Raw genomic sequence first — 19,267 nt, forward strand, 5'->3', positions numbered from 1 at the left:
CGCGTTCTGAATCGCTAGGCTGGAAGTTTGTGTTTCCAATTGTCGCTCTCCGAGGCTCTTTCCTGCGGTTAAGGCGATGCCAGCCGCGGCGCAGCCCTCTCTCCGCAGTCCGCTCGCCGCATCGCGCTTCAGGAAAAGGACGTCCCCCACCCGCGGCAGCTCCCGGCGGCGATGCCGCGGTCCCCGAGGCCTCGGCTGCCGTTACGGGCAGCGGCCCCCGGCTCGGCCCGCGGGGCGGAGCGCCCGGAGCTCCTCCGTCAGCAGAGACCTCTCGGCCCGCGCCCCCGGCCCCGCCGCCTGCGTCAGGCGAGAGACGTAGCCCGGCGGCGGCAGCGGGGGGGCGGAGCGCGGTTGCCGGCGGCCTCCCCGCCCCTCCCGGCCCCTCCCGGCCCGGCCCTGCCCGCCGCGCTCGGCCCCGCTCCGCTCCGCGGCATGATCGCGCCGCTGCTCGGCCGCCGCCCGTGAGCCCGCCGAACGCGCAGCAGGTAGGACGGGGCTCGGGCACGGGGCCGCGCGGGGCCCGGCGCTGCGGAGGGGTGGCAGCGGGAAGCCCGCGGCGAGATACCGCCGGGAGCGGAGCCCCGCGGTGGCCCCGCTTCTCTCCCGGAGGGGCTGCCCCGGTCGGGCGGGGCCCCGACGGTCGGGCGGCCGCAGGGTGCCCGGCAAAGAGCCAGGCGCGGTGCCGCGGAGCTCGCGTTGCTTTATTCCCGCAACCCCCGTGCCGCGGAGAGCCCGGAACGCTCAGCCCGCCGTGCCGAGTCGTGCCGAGCCTCCGGGCTCCCTATGTGCGCGGTGCCGGGAGCGCGGGGCTGGCCCGGCCTGGATGCAGAGCGGGGCGGGAGGTGCTCCTCGGTGCTCCTCGGTGCTGCTCGGTGCTGCTCAGAGCGGTTGGCCCAGAGAAACGGGGGTGATAGAAAGCTGCCGAATGCATCTGCTGCAGTTGCGTTAGGATGGAGGTGTTTAAAGGTGAAGGATTTTACTGCCGGTGCTAAGCGTGTGAGTTGTGGATTGCTTTTTTTCATTTTTTACTTCAGGAGTAAGTACTGCCTTTAAAGAAAGATGTAGTGTTCGTGAGCGGCCGTGTGTGAGCACGCACGTGTCTGCATTTGCTCCCATGGAGCTCAGTAGGGCTGATGATGCTGTAAAGTAACCCCGGGGAGGCAGAAAGGCGCTCTGCGAGGTGGTGGTAGGGAAAAGGCGCGGCGTGGGAGATGAGGCAGGAATGCCTGCCCGATCCCGATGAGCGGCCGTGCTTCCTCCCACCCCGCGATGTTTCAGAGCTGCTTTTGCTTTTCCTTCTGGCGCGGGCAGTGGCCGCAGGGCAGCGCTCCCCCCGGCCTGTCCTTCCCCGGAAGCCCCGTGTGGCCGCACTGTGGGTCGGGGGCTGAGCACGATGTGAGCGGTTCCTCGTCCCAGCCAGCCTCCAGGCCCTCGCTGTGCCCAGCCTGCGGTGCAAAGCACCTGTGGTTTCTGAATCATTTCCTTTCTCGTTGCACTCTGAGTTTGCTAAAATGTGTGGCAGCCATGATGCTGTTTTCTTCCAGTCTGGATGCTAACAGGCCCCATTGATGGCTTTAAAGTAATATAACGTTCCATCTCTTTTTCTTTCTTTTCTTTTTTTTTTTTTTTTTAATTATTATTTACCTTTGTAATAAGTTTTTAAAAGGATGGAAAGCCTATAAGCCTAGCGACTACATGTCCAGCTCTGGACGTGGTTGGTGCTGATGCCAGTGAAGAGAAGCACTGGAGGTTCTTGAACTCCTCTCTGGAGCTCTGTGCTGTGGTGCTGGGCTCTGCCTGGAGCTGGATTTTGGTGCCTGCTGGCTGCTCCCCACAGCTCCACTGCCTGCCCAGAGATGCTGCCACGGGAGCGATGTCGCACCAGCCCTGTGCCCAAATGGCAGCACGGTGTGGCCCCGTGACGGCGTAAGCCAAGGAGCAATTCCCGCAATTGTTTGCTGACCTCCGCTTGCACTGATTCAAGTGGCCGCTATTCATTTCCCAGCCCAACTCTTTCAATGCTGCAGGAAGCAGAAAATCTCTGATGGTACTCCAAACAATTCACAACGTCAGGAGCTTGGGTTTAATTGTACAGGTTTTTTTCTCCCTTTGGGAAAACCCAGAGGGAAGTCTCCTCCTGGCTGCCACGGTGCTGTGTGAGGCAGGGAAGGGGTGTGGAAGTGCCTGAAGAGGAAACATTCTACACTCAGAAAAAAAGAGAAGAGTCCCCAAATACTTCCCCAAAAAACCTCATGTAGTAAAGCAAAGAAGCCATTTTCCCTCCAAAATGATTTATCAGAATGTTGAGAAGTGTTGGATTTCACATGTTTAGAATACCAGAAACTCCTGTCTCACCTCCAAGTAATGTGCTCAGGGATTGTGTGTGACTGGTGTGGTGCAAACTCCAGAGATGGTGCATCTGGGCATAATGGGAGGTGTGCTTCACCTCAGGCAGATGTGGCTGTGCCACCTCACCAGCCTGTAGCTTCTGGCTGTGGCGTAGGGCCGCGTTGTCACCTCCCGGCCCTGCGGGTGAAGCAGCGGAGCTGCATGGGGCCCAGCAGCCCCTGTCTCAGCTTCCTGAGTCAGAGCCTCACTTGAGGGGCTCAGCTGGTGCAGAGCAGGACTTGTAAGGCATCGTGTGGAGAGTCCTGAGCTTCGATAGGGATGGGATTTTTTCTGTGTTTTTTGACACCGTGGAAGTTGTGTTGACTGTTTTCATCTCCCAAAGTGGAGAGCTGGGGCCTGGGCTGGCACAGATGATACGACACAGCTTGCTCCACAGGGCAGTGCTCAGGATGTACTTCTCTCTGTTGAGGTGAACTTTTACTTTTCTATTGACTCCCAGACAGGCAGCATGCAGCCTTGTCTACCTGCTTCAAATTCTGGACTAGGTGGTGCCCTGTTGAAAGCAGTGAGACGGGACCTTGCATCTTCCTTCAATGGCAACAGCACATCATTGATTTTGTAAGGGTTGGAATCTAAAACCCAGCAAGGTAGCAATAAGGCTGCGAACCGCTCTGAGAACACTTCCAATTTCAATTGCTCACTCCTGGAGCTGAGATGGGAGCTTGGATCGCACACTTGCCCTGGGCCACGCAGCGGAGCACAGCGCAGCCCTGCCCCTGCAGTGGGGCAAGGTACTGAGACACACGTGCTTTGTGTCACCCTGTGGCAATGGCTCAGGAGCAGGGACTGCTGTAAGGAAGCAGTTTCGGTATTCAGAGAGCACTGTCTGAAGCTTATAGAGCAGGCTGGGTGTTTACACGCAATATTGTCAGAAAAAATCTTTGTAAAATGTAATGTGACTAAAAAGAGTATTTGCTCCTTGCCATCGTTTACCTATGACAGTGTGATCTGACAGATACACACCTGCTGTGACATGGCCAGAGTGCCATGCAATGACTTTGCTGTTGATGGACTCAGCCTTCCTGCCCTGTGGAACAGCCATGGCCTTTCTGATGGAGCAAGCTTTGAGCTCTTCCATCTTCAGCAGGCCACGGCTGGATGTGGAACTGAAAACATCTGACCAATTTAGCAGATAGCTCTGGTTTTCCAAATCTCTGAGGTTTATAATCTTTAAAAGCCTTCCTGCATGGGTAGAAATTCAGGTTCTGTAGCTGTTCGTGCTTATCTCTGAGCGCATGTAGATTGTATCCACTTCATGTGCTGGAATTTCTATGCGTTAGGCTTTTCATTTTTTCAGGATCGCAGCTAAGACTATGAGCTATATTTTCATTGTTGGGGATTTTTGTCACAAAAGATGGTTTGGGGGCAGGAAAACGCATCAGCAGTGTGTCAGGCTGAGAATATTCACGTGTTTATTAGGGCGTTCGGGGATTCGTTTTTTATGAGACCGTTGCAGAGTTTAGAAAGCTCTCTTGTGCAGCATGCGAGCAGGAGCAGAAAAGGTCCTTTATGTGAAGGAGCCTCACAAATCACGAAAGCTGCATTTCTTTAATGTTTTTGGCTCAATCACTGCATAAAAAGTTTTTAACTAACTTTTCAGCTGGTTGAGCTGCTTAGACTCAGAATGGAGCCTTTGTGCTTCCTGTCCTAATTAGGAATTAATTTTTAATTATATCAGCTGAACACTTTTTATGATGAGTGCTTGTGTTAGCCTGGAGTCCCTCACTATTCCTTTGGCAATGGCTGGTACTAGTTCATGTAATATTATCTGTCCTACAGTTTTGTTCCTGTCTTTGTTATCTATCTGAGTATCAAAGTGTTTTGGATAGGCTGGTGTAACTTTGATTCAAGCTTGATCTGCTTTGCTTTACTCGATCATTTGGACCTATTTCTACAGTACTAGAATAGCACTTTCTGAATAGTTTCTTGCTTGTGCTACAGTTTGCTGTTAAAGGTTAGCAGTCACATTAAGAATATTTTGCAGCTCTGGAAAGAGAGCCCTCAGCTGGAGTGATAGCTCTGATAAACTTGGGTCATGATTCCTAAAGTTGAAAGGTGGGGAGTGGTGCTTCTGCAGTAGTCTTTGACATGGAATGTGTAGTGTTCACTTTGCTTTGAATTTGGACTAATAGTTCAGCATCTCCGTGCAGGGCTATCATAGAATGCTATGGTACAATAGAGCTCCTATTGATTTCATGCAGATCTTATCTGGCAAAATCTGGCCCTGGACACTTTTTTGTCTTCAGCCCAGCTAAGTGGAAGTCAAAGAGCTGCTGACAATAGGAAGTATTTTTGGTGTGGAACGCATGAAAAAGGACTGTGGCTCAATTAAAACAAACAACAAGGTTATTGTTTGGGATGCCGCCACCAAGGCGGCACTTACTGGATGCGTAGGTGGAAATTGCAGCATATACTTTGACATGCAATTCATTACAGTCACTTCCTCGTTATTTTCATCTCTCGCATCTCTGAGCTCAGGGCTGGGAGCGGCTCTGGGCACTGCGGCAGAGCCGGTAGGTCGCTGCTGGCTGCAGGGGCACCAGGCTGCAGCTGTTGGCATGGGGTCCCGTGGGCTGGCTGGGCTTCAGTCACTGCCTGCACTGTGTCTGAATGCAGCTCTGGTTGCATCGGGCATCAAGTTGGCTTCAATGGCTCTGAAGGGGAGTTTTGGCTTGCTGTCAATTCAAACTCAATCATTTGCAGAAAATCAGAAAAAAGTGGTATTATGACCTCGTAGCACTATTTGCTCCTATCCCCCACCACAAGTGGTGAGGGAAGCGGGCACCTTCCTATTGCAGACGGGCTCCTGAGGCAGGGCCATGCAGAGAACCCTTGGCCTAGTCCTGGGAGCCCTGACTCATGCCTGTCCATGCTTCTGGACACATTTCCTTGCTGCCCCGAGAAGATAAATTTCAAGTAGCTTGCTTGACAATACCTTAAACACATGCCTTTTAAGAATGACTTGTTTGTATGCAAATGGATTGGTTTTAATGACTGTCCAGTTCCTCAATGTGGGCTTTATGTTTGAGCAACAGCATCATTTGTTTGTATTTCTGCCAAATGATGGTATTTCTTACTTGTGGAAACTTCCGCTGTGATCATCAGAATACAAGATAGCCCGTGTTTGAAGTGGCAATGTGCAAGGCCTTTCTGCTGTGTTTCCAAAAAGCCAGCTTTTAAAGTCATTTTCCCAACAAGAAAAAATGACAGGTTTTGTTTAATTTTTCAGGAAGTACCAATAGCTGTAGAGTCTAGTGGGGGAAACTGGCCTCCTGCAATACCTCCTATGTAGGGAGTGGCTGCTAGTAGAGATGCTGCTGTGTGCTACATGGGATCAGACCAAATGATGGACACTTCGGTCAGTGCAAACATACAGCAAAGTAATTGCCAACAGCAAATGTCAGGGAGTTCAGACACCATTCCACTGCACGTACCATGTGTGTGAGAACTCAGATAAGGGTGTAGTGTCAAACCCTTAGGATTTAGGAGTTGCTAATTCCAGCCCTGAACATTTCATTTCCCTCTTAGTCTTGTCTGTTCTCCAGCCTGGAAACCCCTCCCAATTAGATGATGAAACAGGGCAAGTTTATCTGCAGTGCAGGGAGCTCTGGACACATGCTGGAATCGAGGCTTAGCCCTTGCAGTGGACATGTGCAAAGCCATGGTTTCCAAGTGTTATGAATTAAAACTAGCCAGCTGTGGGCAGCTATTTACAGTGCAGTAAGAAATGCTTCACCCGTGCCTCGCTAGCCAAATTTGGGGGCTCAGCAAGGCACTGACATGAACTCCTTGCTTCGTGTAGTTGCTGCAGCCTCTGTTAAGTGTGCACTGTGCTCTCTTCCTTTAATGAAGATGAATATGCTATAAATCATGTATGGGAACTAGCCCAGAAACCTACTTGCAGCTGTATTCCCAAAAGGCATTTCATAATTTATTCTAACACATGCAGTATGTTTAAATCAGCAAGGAGAGCTGGGTTAGCCCAGCCCATAGCTTTCTCCTGTTGATAGATCTCTTATGTGCAGGGCTGCACAGTCTCAGTTGCAAGTTCTTCAGTCTCACCCTGCCCTTTCCACCCAGCACAGTGCTGCCAGGGCTTGAGACTGTGGCTCCAGGGCTCGGTGGTGTGTGGTTCGCCCTCTGAGGGACTAAAATGTGTTCCAGTGGTGAATAACTTAAATGTCTTTTCTAGTTGGCGTAAGAGATCTCACCAACTTCTTGTGCTTTCCAGTTTTAAGTTTCACTTTTTCTGCAACCTTACCTCTCTCCTACCGCAGTGCTTCTCCTCCTTTCTCCCTCTGGTCTGTTATTTGTGCCCTACCCCTACTGAACGAATAAATTCTTGCTATTAATTGCCAGTCCAGCACCCAAGGACCCTGTTTCTGGTGCAAGGCTGTGGATGTTAACCTGAAACAACTGATGGATGATGGCAAGTTCCTTCAGTGCATGGCAATGTAGCTGAGTAACTGCTGGAAGAGTAAGGTAGCACAGGGCCTGAGTTCTTGAGACAAACACCTGTAGCCTGCACACACGACGTTTCCAAACCACAGTCACCCATGTACAGAGCAGTACTGGCCATGCTGCCACCTTTCTGCTGCACAGCTGTGCCTGGTGTGGGCCCATCTTTGGGCCTCTCTGTGCAAGGACATGGTCTGCTGGGCTGGCAATGTCGAGTGCTGCCTGCCAGGAGGTGTCTTTCCCTTCAGGGTTGGGCCAGTCACCAGCCTGGGGACAGCAGGTAATGGTCCTTGGCCAACACGCTGTGTCATACTGGGCTCTTGGTACTGAGCTGGTGCTGGCAGACCTACAGAAGGAGATGGAATGAAGGCAGGGACTTCAGTTCTCTCTGTTTCACTACATGTGCCTTTTTCAGTCACCATACCTGACAGAAGCCATGCCTCTGGAGCTTTGAGTGCAGGCTGCAGCCAGCGCCAGCATTTGCCATGGTGTTCAGTCCCTTCAGCTGGTGGTGGGAGTGCATCCGTTCAGAGGTATGCTGTCTAAAATGAGTTAAGCTGCTCCAAAAGAATCTGCTTAAAAATAGCAACAGTCACTTAGCAGTGCTAGAGCGTGGGGCCCGGAAGCTGTGAGGGGCCAAGAGCACGTTTATTCAGGGTCATATCAGAGATGCACACCCCTGAGTGCTACAGGCTCTGTGAGTGTAATGATGCAGTGTCTCCTGAGGTGCTCTGAGGCAGCCTAGGAAGGGAGAGCTCTGGCTTGCTGTGGGTTGCCCCATCAGCTCCTGCCCACCCAGCCCCTGCACAGTGGCTGCAGTCCATGTGCACAAGGCCCTTCCTGCTGCTGTGCCCACCCTGCTCCCAGTGCTGCCACACTAGGTAGCTGATGAGTTAATTTCCTTTGCGTTCTGTGCTGTGTGTCCCTGCCTCCTCCCTGCATTTCCCCTGATGAAACCCAATTGCTCGGGAGCTGCTCTGCTGGATGGCCGTTTTGGAGTCATCCTCTGATTTAATCTCTTGTTTATTAAGGCTAATTTGTGTCCAGTACTTTCCTTTCTCACTCGGACGTACTTATTCTCCTCAGCCATTTCAGGTCACATCAAGTCATTGTGCTGTGCTGCTCATTGCCCATGCATCAGCTGATGTCTCCGGTTAGATTTCTGCAGCACTAACTATCTGATATTTGGCTAGAAACTCTTCCTGTTTACATCAGTGAAGAGTTTGGATCTGACTGGGTTTTCTGTGGTTTTGGCTTTTTTTTTTTTTTTTTTTTGTTCTTTTCCACATCCCTTCTAGCAGTAACTGTATTTGCTTATTATCTTCAAGTGTTTGCACGTCGCTTCAGGGTACTGTATTTGACCCTAATTTTCCTTTGCAGTGGAGATCAGGTATTCCTTGCACATCTTCCTGGATTATAGCATTCTATCTTATTATTACATATTCATTTTTCTTCATTGTCTCTTCTTTATTTTGTGGAAGTAAAGATCATCACCAAAAAATGACTAATCACCATGTTGCTGTCCACCTGTCTCTTCCCTGCAGTACTGCAGAAGAAGGCAGTACAGCTCTTTGATGCAATTCCTTTTTGACTTCCTTCTGGTAGCAGAACACCGGGTGGTTTATCTCATGGGCAGTTTTCTTTTCTGTAGAGATGGAGGGCTGTTGGAAATACAAGAGAGAAAAAACAGTAAATTCTGATCTTAATCAGCAATCAGTCCAGTATTTAGAACTCAACATTTCCTATGGTGGCTTAGAAGGATATTTGATGCAAGTCATAGTCCATGACTCAGGTGCCATGTATTTTGCCATTAAGTAGCATTTTGAATGTGGGTGAACTGAAGTAAGTTGTGCTCTGTGGCAGTCCTGGCAAGCCTGTGTACCTTTCCAGCATTTTCTCTTTATCGCTGCTGCAGCAAAAGAAGCATTTCTCTGGAGAATCTTTAAGAAGTTATCCTACTTCTTCATGTTGATCTCCACTTAACATTTCTTGTGAATGTCTCTTTTTCTCAAGTTAAAAACGTACCCTGTCACCAGACACTGCTGGTAAGTTTACTTACCATAATTATGTGCTTCAGTAATGCTGTTGTTGAGTAGCAGCTTTGTCCTTTTTTTAACAGTATAAGTGACAAAGAGGTTCTGGTGGGGGACTGCAGAGCTCCTGGTAGGTGGACTTGGGTAGGTGGGCTGTGCATGCGGCTCCGCGCTTGGGTCGTGGTGGTGGCTAGCAGCGTGTGTGCTGTGCTAATGAGGAGCTGCACTATGCAAGCAGCAACTGCTGAAGGGAACAAGGGATCACAGCAGCTTGTGTTTGCACTGCCAGAATCTCCTTCATCTAAATTCCACACACATCGCTTACAAGAAATAAAGCAATCCTATAGCACAACAAAGACCCCTAAAACTACAAATGAAATCTATCAAGCGTAGAGGCCATGCTGCACGGTGCATCCTGAGGACCGCCCCTGGGAGAGCTGGGCACCTGAACCATGTTGGTAGGTTCCACTGTTCGGCTGAATCAGGAGTGCGAGCTCTTAAAATGTGGCAGTGATAGGTGGTGATTGTGGTGAGCATTTACGGTATTAGTCAAAGGGCACTTCTCATTAATTGTCCTTGGGAGTATTTCTGTTACATTCCCATGTGGATTTATCTTTCCATCATAACTTACTGGGGAGTTTCAGTGCTGGTTTGATCTCAAGGATGCATTACACAACACGCTGTAGGCTTTCGTATCAGTGTCTCTGCCCGTGCATGCTTGTCTGGTGGCTGATTTTTCAGAGGAGTTGGTGACGTCAGCCAGACATCTGAGGTGAAGATAAAGCCCTTGATCTGCCCATAGCACCCGCAGTTCTGGTTAGCTGAAGTGCTCTAGCAACTTGCACTCAAAACATAGTAGGTTTAAAACCGCGGTGAGTATGCGCACAAATATTCCAGCACATCTCAGAAACCACTATGAATGGCAACAGAGGTGAACGAAACACAACAGCTAAAAGGGCCTGTGAAACGTGAGCACATGGTAAGGCTGTAGCCAGCATCTGAGATCACAGCCAATATAGAGCTGGAAGGACGCAGAGGCCGCGCCAAGCCTCTGGTGGGGGTGGGAGGCTGTGTGGGACCAGTTTGTCTCCCTGCACACACAGGGCCTCAGTGCCGCCATGGGACACATTGAGATGGGTGTCAGAAGGACCAGGTCGGAGGCAGCCAGGGACCTGCTGCCACATCACGTCCTGGATGGATTTCAAACCTTGCAGAAGGACTTTCTTGCTATCTCATGTGGCCGGGGAGTGCTGGCTGTGGGAGGCTGAGCTCTGGCCTTGCTCTTTTTCCAGGAGGATGATTCCCGTGACCGAGTTTCGGCAGTTCTCAGAGCAGCAGCCGGCGTTCAGGGTGCTGAAGCCCTGGTGGGATGTGTTCACAGACTATCTCTCTGTGGCCATGCTGATGATCGGCGTGTTTGGGTGCACACTGCAGGTAAATCGGCTGGGGCAGGGATGGGCGGTTCTTGCAGAAGTGTTGGGAGAGCGGTGATGCCATGGGTTGTTAATCACTTGAATTTGCAGTGAACAAAGCAAAATTTGCAGCTCCCAGGATTAAAGCTGTTTAGGCAGAAACATCAAATAGCACAGCCAGACTTTCCACAGCTGCAAATCAGTAGAGCTGTGCTAGGGTCAGTGAAGTGGTGCCAGCTTAGATAAGAACTGTTGGTTTGGTTTGTGCCTGGATGCCTGTTTTCACCACAATTTGGCATGACAAAACAGATGATCAAATTAAGTTCTTACATATTATCCCATTTTTGCTTAGGAGCTTGAAAAAATGCAATTCTGTAATTTCTGTTTTTCCTTTATTTGGCAAGCATTAATACTTTTTGCTTTTATGTTTCAAAGTGATTTGAAATGGATGTGCTTATTTTATTAACGCCACCCACAACTAATATAATGCTTCCTCCATTCCAAAGCAGCTCCGAACATGCTTACATGTAAACAATTGACATTACTGTCACTCACTGTAGCCAAATTTTGCTTAAGAGCCAAAAGCTGAAGAGAGATGGAAAATACTGTCTGGGATGGACTCCACACAAGCAGTTACAGTACTAGCTCAGACATGGGTCTCTCAGTTTTTGCCATGACTCAGAAATGGAGCTCTCATACTGATAGAGCTCTTATTTCAGGAAGGTTTTGCTCACGTATGTGGCATAAGATTTTCACATATTATGTCCCATATTTAATGTGGAATCTACTGTGGTTTTACCTGGATTCACCATTTCAGATATTTTCACTGAAGAACATACAGTGTCCATGTTTAAAAACCTCTCCTATACAGTGCTGTTTTTTTCCATCAACAGCAAAGTGTTTGCTTAAGCACATGATGTAAAGCTTCTTGGTTTTAAATATATCTGCTTGATTGGATGAAGCCCACTGGAAAACACTGTGAGGAAACGCTTCAAACTTATTCCAGCTTATTACCAGAGGCATGAATCCGGGGTGTAAGTAATGGTGTATATCAGAATAACATTTACAGGCAAAGATTAACAGTAAGAGTTTCTGAAGTGTCGACAGTCACTGTTAGAAACATGTAGTCTCGTCTCCCTGCACCAGGGCAGATTGTCAAGGAGGACCTGTTTTGGAAGCTCTTGTTGCATACTCTATTCATAGTGCTTTCAGCAACCACCATGTCAAAGGGTACATCCACAATACAGAAGAAGGCACGTTCTTAGTTCAGGATGATCCCAGTTAATCATTCAGGGCAAATAACAGGACTCCTTGGTTTGTCACATGGATTCATATTTTAAGTTCAGACCTCTGGGGACTGTGGCAAGTAACTCAGGCTTATCCCGAATTAAACCAAAGGTGATTGGTCCCTTAAGGCAGTCTCACCTGACTGCCAATGTGGATGGACAGCCTAAATTAAGGAAGTTGCTCTTTTTTGTGTTACAGACTCAGGAGCAGAAGTACTTTATTCCCACTGGAGTGTCATAGAAGAACTCTATATGAGACGCTGAATAAAACAGTGCCCATGTGCACATGTATAAAACACAACGCTCTAAGTATCCCTACCTGGCCTTACTAAGACTGAAGATAAAGAATGTCCCAGCACAGATGTGCTCATGTTGACTCTGTCAGCCATTTTGGATGTGATAGACATCACTGTTTGAGTGTAAAGTCACACAGATTCAGTCACACTGCTTTCAAGCCTAAGCTGTATGAATGCCATGTTGCACTTTGCTAGGGTGAATATACCCAGTGAGAACAGTCTGTCTCTGGAGAGAGCAGTGTAAGAGATCCCTGGTCTTTTGTGAAAACATTACTCATGTTTTTCCTTTTCCTGGTTTATCTCAGTGCCCCCTTATCCAAATAATGGAATGCTAACCATCAATGAAAAGGGGTGACCTAGTTCTTGGCATATAGAACAAGTATCTTGTTGGGACCGATAACAGTAATAGTCATCTCACAGACTGTGGGACCAAGAGCTAGGCTATGGGGTGGAATGCCTGACAGCTGGAGGAACTCCAGGGGCAGTTACCCAGTCATACTGCCATCATTGTTTGTACATCATTTTAAAAGATATCTTTTTGTGTGTTTCAGGTCATGCAAGACAAGATAATATGCCTTCCAAAGCGAGTCCAGCCTTGCCAGAACCAATCTAATACTTCAGTCGTAATTAGCACAATCCCAGATACAACCCCTCTTCCTCCACCCAAGCCATCAACTCCTCCAGCTACAGTTGAAATGAAAGGACTGAAGACTGATTTGGACCTTCAGCAGTACAGCTTTATTAATCAGGTGTGCTACGAACGTGCCCTGCACTGGTATGCCAAGTACTTCCCTTACCTTGTCCTTATACACACGCTGGTCTTCATGCTGTGTAGCAACTTTTGGTTCAAATTCCCTGGATCGAGCTCCAAAATTGAACACTTCATTTCAATACTTGGGAAATGTTTTGATTCTCCGTGGACAACAAGGGCCTTATCTGAAGTGTCAGGAGAAGACTCTGAAGAGAAAGATAACAGGAAGAACAACATAAACAAATCTAATACTACCCAACCAAGCACTGAAGGCACTTTGGTCAAGACACAGTCTTTAAAATCAATCCCTGAGAAGCTGGTTGTGGATAAGGGAACACATGGGGCACTAGACAAGAAAGAAGGTGAACAGGCCAAAGCACTGTTCGAAAAGGTGAAGAAATTTAGACTGCATGTTGAGGAGGGGGACATACTCTATGTCATGTATGTTCGCCAGACTGTACTGAAGGTAATTAAATTCCTTATTATCATTGCTTACAACACAGCACTTGTCTCAGAAGTTAATTTTACAGTCGTCTGTAATGTTGATATAGAAGACATGACAGGATACAAGAATTTTTGCTGTAATCACACAATGGCACATCTATTCTCTAAACTGTCATACTGCTACCTGTGCTTTGTAAGCATCTATGGCCTCACATGCCTTTATACTCTATACTGGCTGTTCTATCGCTCACTGAAAGAGTATTCCTTTGAATATGTCCGGCAGGAGACAGGAATTGATGATATCCCAGATGTCAAGAATGACTTTGCTTTTATGCTTCATATGATAGATCAGTATGATCCTCTCTATTCGAAGAGGTTTGCTGTCTTTCTGTCTGAAGTCAGTGAAAATAAGCTGAAACAGCTGAACTTAAACAATGAGTGGACTGCAGATAAACTAAGACAGAGGCTACAAATGAACTCCCATAGCCATTTGGAGCTACAGCTTTTCATGCTCTCTGGGCTACCTGACACAGTGTTTGAAATTACTGAGCTGCAGTCTTTAAAACTTGAAATCATTAATAACGTAATGATACCAGCAACCATTGCACAGTTGGACAATCTCCAGGAGCTGTCACTGCACCAGTGTTCTGTTAAGATCCACAGCGCTGCCTTGGCCTTTCTGAAGGAGAATCTCAAGATCCTGAGTGTGAAATTTGACGACATCAGAGAACTTCCGCACTGGATGTATGGCCTCAGAAATCTGGAAGAACTCTACTTAATTGGCTCCTTAAGTCATGATATTTCCAAAAACATTACATTGGAATCTTTTCGGGAACTTAAAAGCCTTAAAGTTCTTTACATAAAAAGTAATTTGTCAAAAATCCCACAATCTGCAGTCGATGTTTCAAGTCACCTGCAAAAGTTGTGCATCCATAACGACGGCACTAAGCTAGTGATGCTCAACAACCTGAAGAAGATGGTCAACTTGACACAGCTGGAACTGGTTCACTGTGATTTAGAGCGCATACCTCACGCAGTCTTTAGCCTTCTCAGTCTTCAGGAGTTGGATTTAAAGGAAAACAACCTCAAATCCATTGAAGAAATAGTAAGTTTTCAACATCTGAGAAAACTGACAATCCTAAAGCTGTGGTACAACAGTATAACATACATCCCAGAGCACATAAAGAAACTCACTAGTCTCGAACGGCTTTCCTTCAGCCATAACAAAATAGAGGTTCTTCCATCCCACCTGTTCCTATGCAACAAAATCAGATATTTGGATTTGTCTTACAATGACATTCGCTTTATTCCCCCTGAAATAGGAGTCCTGCAGAGTTTACAGTACTTTTCTATTACTTGCAACAAAGTGGAGAGTGTGCCAGATGAACTATACTTTTGCAAAAAACTTAAGACTCTGAAAATTGGGAAAAATAATTTGTCTGTCCTTTCACCTAAAATTGGTAATTTGGTATTCCTCTCCCACTTGGATATTAAAGGCAATCATTTTGAAATTCTCCCACCAGAACTTGGTGAATGTAGGTCTCTGAAGCGGACTGGTTTCACTGTAGAGGACACTTTGTTTGAAACGTTGCCTTCTGATGTCAGGGAACAAATGAAAGCTGAATAAATAGCTTCCTCTTCCTCAGTTTTACAGAAATAACGCTTCTACCAAATACCCTGTAGAAAGTGCATACTCTGAATATGCATTCAGTTTGTTATCTTTTTTTTTTTTTTTTGCCTTTTCAAAAAGTCCTTTCTGTACAAACAAATTTGGAGTAAGGAGTACATATATTTTTAAAATAAAATTTTCTTGTATTTTTTCACTGTTTTAAGATATTTTAAAGTTTATTTTGCCCTGACAGCAAGGGTGTTTGTAACTTAATTTTTACTAGCAAAAGTAAGTGGTTTTATCTGCTGTTGGTTGTTTTTTTTCTTTTTTTTCCCTCTTTGGTAAATCCCAATAGGGAAATTGTATTTAAACTGTATGTTTTGAATTGCATAATTTGTAACAGGTAATTATATTGTCTTCCTGGTTACTGTTAATCTCTTAGGATGAGGTCTTCAACAGGTAGTACTGCAGGTGCTGAATGCCTCATTCCCTCTTTTTTTTTTTTGTGGGAGCTGAAGGTGTTCAACATCTAACAAGGTCTGGGTTGACCTTTAATTTATGGCACTGTTTTCTCAGATGGTCAAAGCAAGCAGATACGGTTCTTTCCATACAAGGGCTGGAGGTATTTTCATAAGTTGGAGGGAACATGCAGAACTTCTCCAGGGCCTTTTGGAAAGCGTAGTCTAGGTCTGTTTGCCTGCTGTCCGAGCAGGAGGCACTGACTGCGATTTCCGCTCCGGAGCCGGAGGAGTAAGGGCACAGGTCAGAGAGGAGTCCCTACCAAAATGACTCATGCTGAAGATTTTATGAACAGTGCAAAGGGATTCAGCTGCCCGTTTCCTGCTGACGTGAATGGAAGGGGTGCAATGAACTCGCAGTGTTGAAAAAGTCAACCCAGGGAGATAAAACACTATTTTCAAAAATGCTCTACCCATCTTCCACTTAATGTGCGGTCCTGCAAGGGAGAAAGTGTCCTCTGTGTCTCTCAGTCACTTCCCACAGGGATGCTTGGCACCATGCAGGACCGGGATTCAGAAAAAGTGCAATCATCTTTAGCTTGTGAACCTTCTGGCAAGGAAATAACATTATTTTTAGCAGTGAACATGCTCCTTATTTAAGCTTTGGTATTGCCAAGCCCAACACAAGAACATTTGCAGATTTGCAAAAATGGGATTCATTGAATACATTAACTTTTTCAAAGTCTCAGCCTCCAGAGGACAGTGATGAAGGCTCTGTTTTCCTCTCCCAGATAGTAATTAAATCAGAGGTCATACATTTGGAGGTCTGTCTGCTTTTTAAAATAATTTAATAGACAATAATATCTTTAGTGATTATGCTTCAAGTTGGGAACTTTGTCCTCTGAAACTGTTCTGTTTATTTATCCAGCTGCTTGCTTTCTTCTAGGCAAGCTTGGTAGACATAGTCCATGAACACTCACGTGCTGCTCGCAAGCTAATTTAAGCTAATAAAAAATGACCATATGATTGCAAAGTGCTTGGCTGGGAGGAGATCTTTTCATCCTATCCAGCAATGCACATTGAGTCAGATGCAGGCACTGGATAAATGCTTTGCAAGAATATCTAGGAGTAAGTACTTCTTTCTCTAGGAGCCAATGCTGTTCATAAGTTGCAAATTGTTCAAAGTTCTGTAAAATAACTGCTTGACTATGGCTGGGTTGGTTGCTCTTAAATGTTTTCTAGCTGCAATCAAGTGTTTTGAACCACCATCGTTCTGAGTTCTTGAGCTTATTGTTGTTTTGAGTCAGACTTACACAGGTGGGGAGACAAAATGAGTATTTCCCCATTCATTCAGGGTGTGATGCACAATCCAATAAGTAGGTTTGCCCCTAGACTCAGTGAGTAATTTGTTGTACTTGAGCGTGTTCTGGAGAAGATCTGTGTGATTAATCAAAGCTGGGTCAGGCTTTGATTCATGAATCAAAATGATTTTTTTCCAAGTGGTTTGATTTAGTTCTATGAAAGAGCTATAACTGATGTAGCTGTTGCAAGAGCTACTCTTAGTCATATATGGAAAGCACTTATTGGAGCAGCTTGGCAGTATATATATATTCTAAATGTGTTTCACTTTGATGTAATGTGAGGGAGAGAAATGTTTCGTTGCTCATATTAACCTAATTATGTAAACCAAAGTGCTGTTGTCCCTGATGAATGTAAACTGTTTAAAATGTCCAAGTAATCAGTGGAGCTGTATAGTTGTCTTATTTAGATTTGGAATACGGGATTACATTTGAAGTTTTGTTGTTTTTTTTTTTATCTTTATATTCCTAGATGTCGCATTTTAAGCCTATAATTTATTTTGTGTCTAATGTTGTTCCATGTGCAGCGCTCTGTCTTCTGAACGGAAATTATGCACACCTCATAACTGAAGGCTGGAGATTTGTTCTGTTCTCTGTTTTTAAATACATCATAGAGGATGTGGGGGTTTTCTTTGCCACTGATTATATTTATGCCATTGCAGTTCCTCATGTGGACGCAGTTACATGAGTATAAAGTGCCTTGTGCTGGTATTTCCGTAATCACTTTCTGCATAGGAATAAATCTTACCAGCCTAAGCACTTTCAAGTTAATAACTGTATCTTCCCCAATGGCTTGGTCTGCTGGAACAGCTTATTCAATGGAACAGCTCGCTGCCCCTGAGGAGGAATTTCCTTGGTGTCCTTCCTCATCCCCTGCTCCCATTCCACAGCATCTGACTGCTTCGCTCGTACCTTTATGGTTCTGGTGCTTGCCTGTTTCCTCCACAGGACAAATCAACATACTGAGCCAGCAGAAAACAAAGCCAGTAAGAAAAAAAAAAAAAAAGAAAAGGACACATTTGCTGCAGGCTCAGCTCTCTGAAGGATCGATGGCAAGGGCCCGGGGCTGCAGCCAGGGTCTGTGCCTGGAGCAGTTGGATGGGTCGCTCTGGAGATGCTAGGTCAGCTCAGCACTTGGAGAGCCGTGTGCTGTGTCTGTAACAGAGTCAGGTGGCAGCCTTTCGTGGGTAGACAGCCCTCAGGCTTGTGGTGAATGAAAAAAATATCAGATCACTGTTAAACTGATTGAAACAAACTCAGGTAGCTGCACTGCTGACTTTTCTATACTTACTATCTAGTCTGTGGGGTGCATTTTCCTAAACTGTGTTACAGTATTTTAGAAGTGTGTCAGCACAGAGAAGATTGTTTCCTAATTCTGTATGACCTCCTGGAAAACATATAAAAGTGCCATATTTACTCAGTGATTCATGTACTGCTCATATGTATATTCATGTGCAATTGTGTACTAGAAAACTTTTCTGTGAACTACAGTATTTGGCTTGGAATGGATGGACTTTTTATGGATAATCAGGCATGGTTTGTATGAGTTCATATAATTAATTACACTAATCAGGTGCCTAATGATAACTAATACAATGGCCAGAATATAAGAGAGTCATTTAACATTATTGCTTTAAAATAATGCAAGTCTTCCTTGGTAGCAGAAGCAGAGGCGACAGCATGCCTCAAAAAAAAGAAGACAATCTTAATTGTGCATTAAGCCTGAAAAACAAAACTACTTTGAGATCAAAATTGGACAGTGTGCACTTCCCCCTTTGTCACAGTTAGGATGGATATCATGCTGACCTTGTGCATCTAGCCAATTCAGCAGCTTCTGCAAATGGTGATTGTGAAGCGCCCGCTCCAAGTCTCATATTGCGGTTCTGGCACTTCCACTTCTTGGGTTGAGTGGTGACAGGTCCTGTAAGAATGCCAAGGAAAAACTCTGAGATTTGACCAAATGGACAAACACCTTAATTCTGTACCAAGAATCTGAATTTGTCAATAGATCTGCCTAGTGTTACATTGCAATATAGTGCACCCAGGAAAAAGTGAAATAAAACATTCTTTTATAATAATGAGCACGGTCAGACTGCAATGTGTTTATTTCTTGGGAAACATTTTGTTTCTGGGCTCCCCATAGATGAAGCACAACCATCTTTTAGGTTTGATCTCGCGGGAGGGAAGTCAGGAAAACATGCTTGAGAAAACATCGTTAGGCGTGACAGGATTTACGGTGACACCGTTTGGCTTCCTGCACTCCTTCCCTTCCATGGCTCCCAGCTTGAAGGCACACAATGAAGCCGTCCCTGGGGAGCAGCTCCCTGCCTGCGCCATGTGGGAAATGATGCTGCGAGCCCTGGTGCTGACGCAACCCTCGATAAATCTCTCTGCTCAACGCGATGCACTTGTGCTGCTCACACTCGGTATGGTATGTGTTCCTCACTTCTTTAGTTGGGAGCAATGACACGATGTAGCAAGGATGTGGAGGGCTGGGAGAGCTGCTCCACTCCCTGTAGCCTCACAGGAGATAGCATCTTGGGTCTCTCCCATTGGGATGGGCACGGAAATGCTGGCCAAATGGTAAAGGGGTCCCTGGGGCAGCAAGGCCACACTGTCAGCGCTGATGTCACCTGTTCTTTAAACTCTGTTGTTGCAGGGCAAGCTCAGGACTGGAATGAGCTGAGCTCTGACAAACCTCATCTTTCAGTTTCCTTAGGATGTGGCCAGGGAAGGAGGACCTAAGGAGCCAG

General features: G+C 46.4%; 1 protein-coding gene across 2 annotated transcripts; it reads left to right on the plus strand.

Moving 5' to 3' along the window:
* The first annotated feature begins 369 nt into the window (after nt 1-369).
* LRRC8C (leucine rich repeat containing 8 VRAC subunit C) lies at nt 370-18,592 on the plus strand. 2 transcript variants are annotated; one of them, XM_052666601.1, is made up of 3 exons: nt 370-485; nt 10,193-10,334; nt 12,446-18,592. In XM_052666601.1, the coding sequence occupies exons 2-3, from the start codon at nt 10,197-10,199 to the stop codon at nt 14,714-14,716; spliced, it is 2,409 nt and encodes an 802-aa protein (XP_052522561.1). In that variant the 5' UTR covers nt 370-485; nt 10,193-10,196; the 3' UTR covers nt 14,717-18,592. The 2 variants fall into 2 exon arrangements, with proteins under 2 accessions (XP_052522561.1, XP_052522560.1); XM_052666600.1 differs by lacking the exon at nt 370-485 and having other exon boundaries at nt 9,276-10,334.
* Nucleotides 18,593-19,267: the final 675 nt, after the last annotated feature.

The sequence above is a fragment of the Tympanuchus pallidicinctus genome, unplaced genomic scaffold, assembly GCF_026119805.1.
Source record: "Tympanuchus pallidicinctus isolate F22 unplaced genomic scaffold, pur_lepc_1.0 scaffold7, whole genome shotgun sequence".
NCBI lineage: Eukaryota > Metazoa > Chordata > Aves > Galliformes > Phasianidae > Tympanuchus > Tympanuchus pallidicinctus.

Excerpts from the sequence above, each read along its gene's own strand:
- LRRC8C (XM_052666600.1), top strand. The coding sequence starts at position 10,095 with ATGGATTTCAAACCTTGCAGAAGGACTTTCTTGCTATCTCATGTGGCC. Across the intron at positions 10,335-12,445 it reads TGTTTGGGTGCACACTGCAG|GTCATGCAAGACAAGATAAT; the intron begins GTAAATCGGCTG and ends TGTGTGTTTCAG.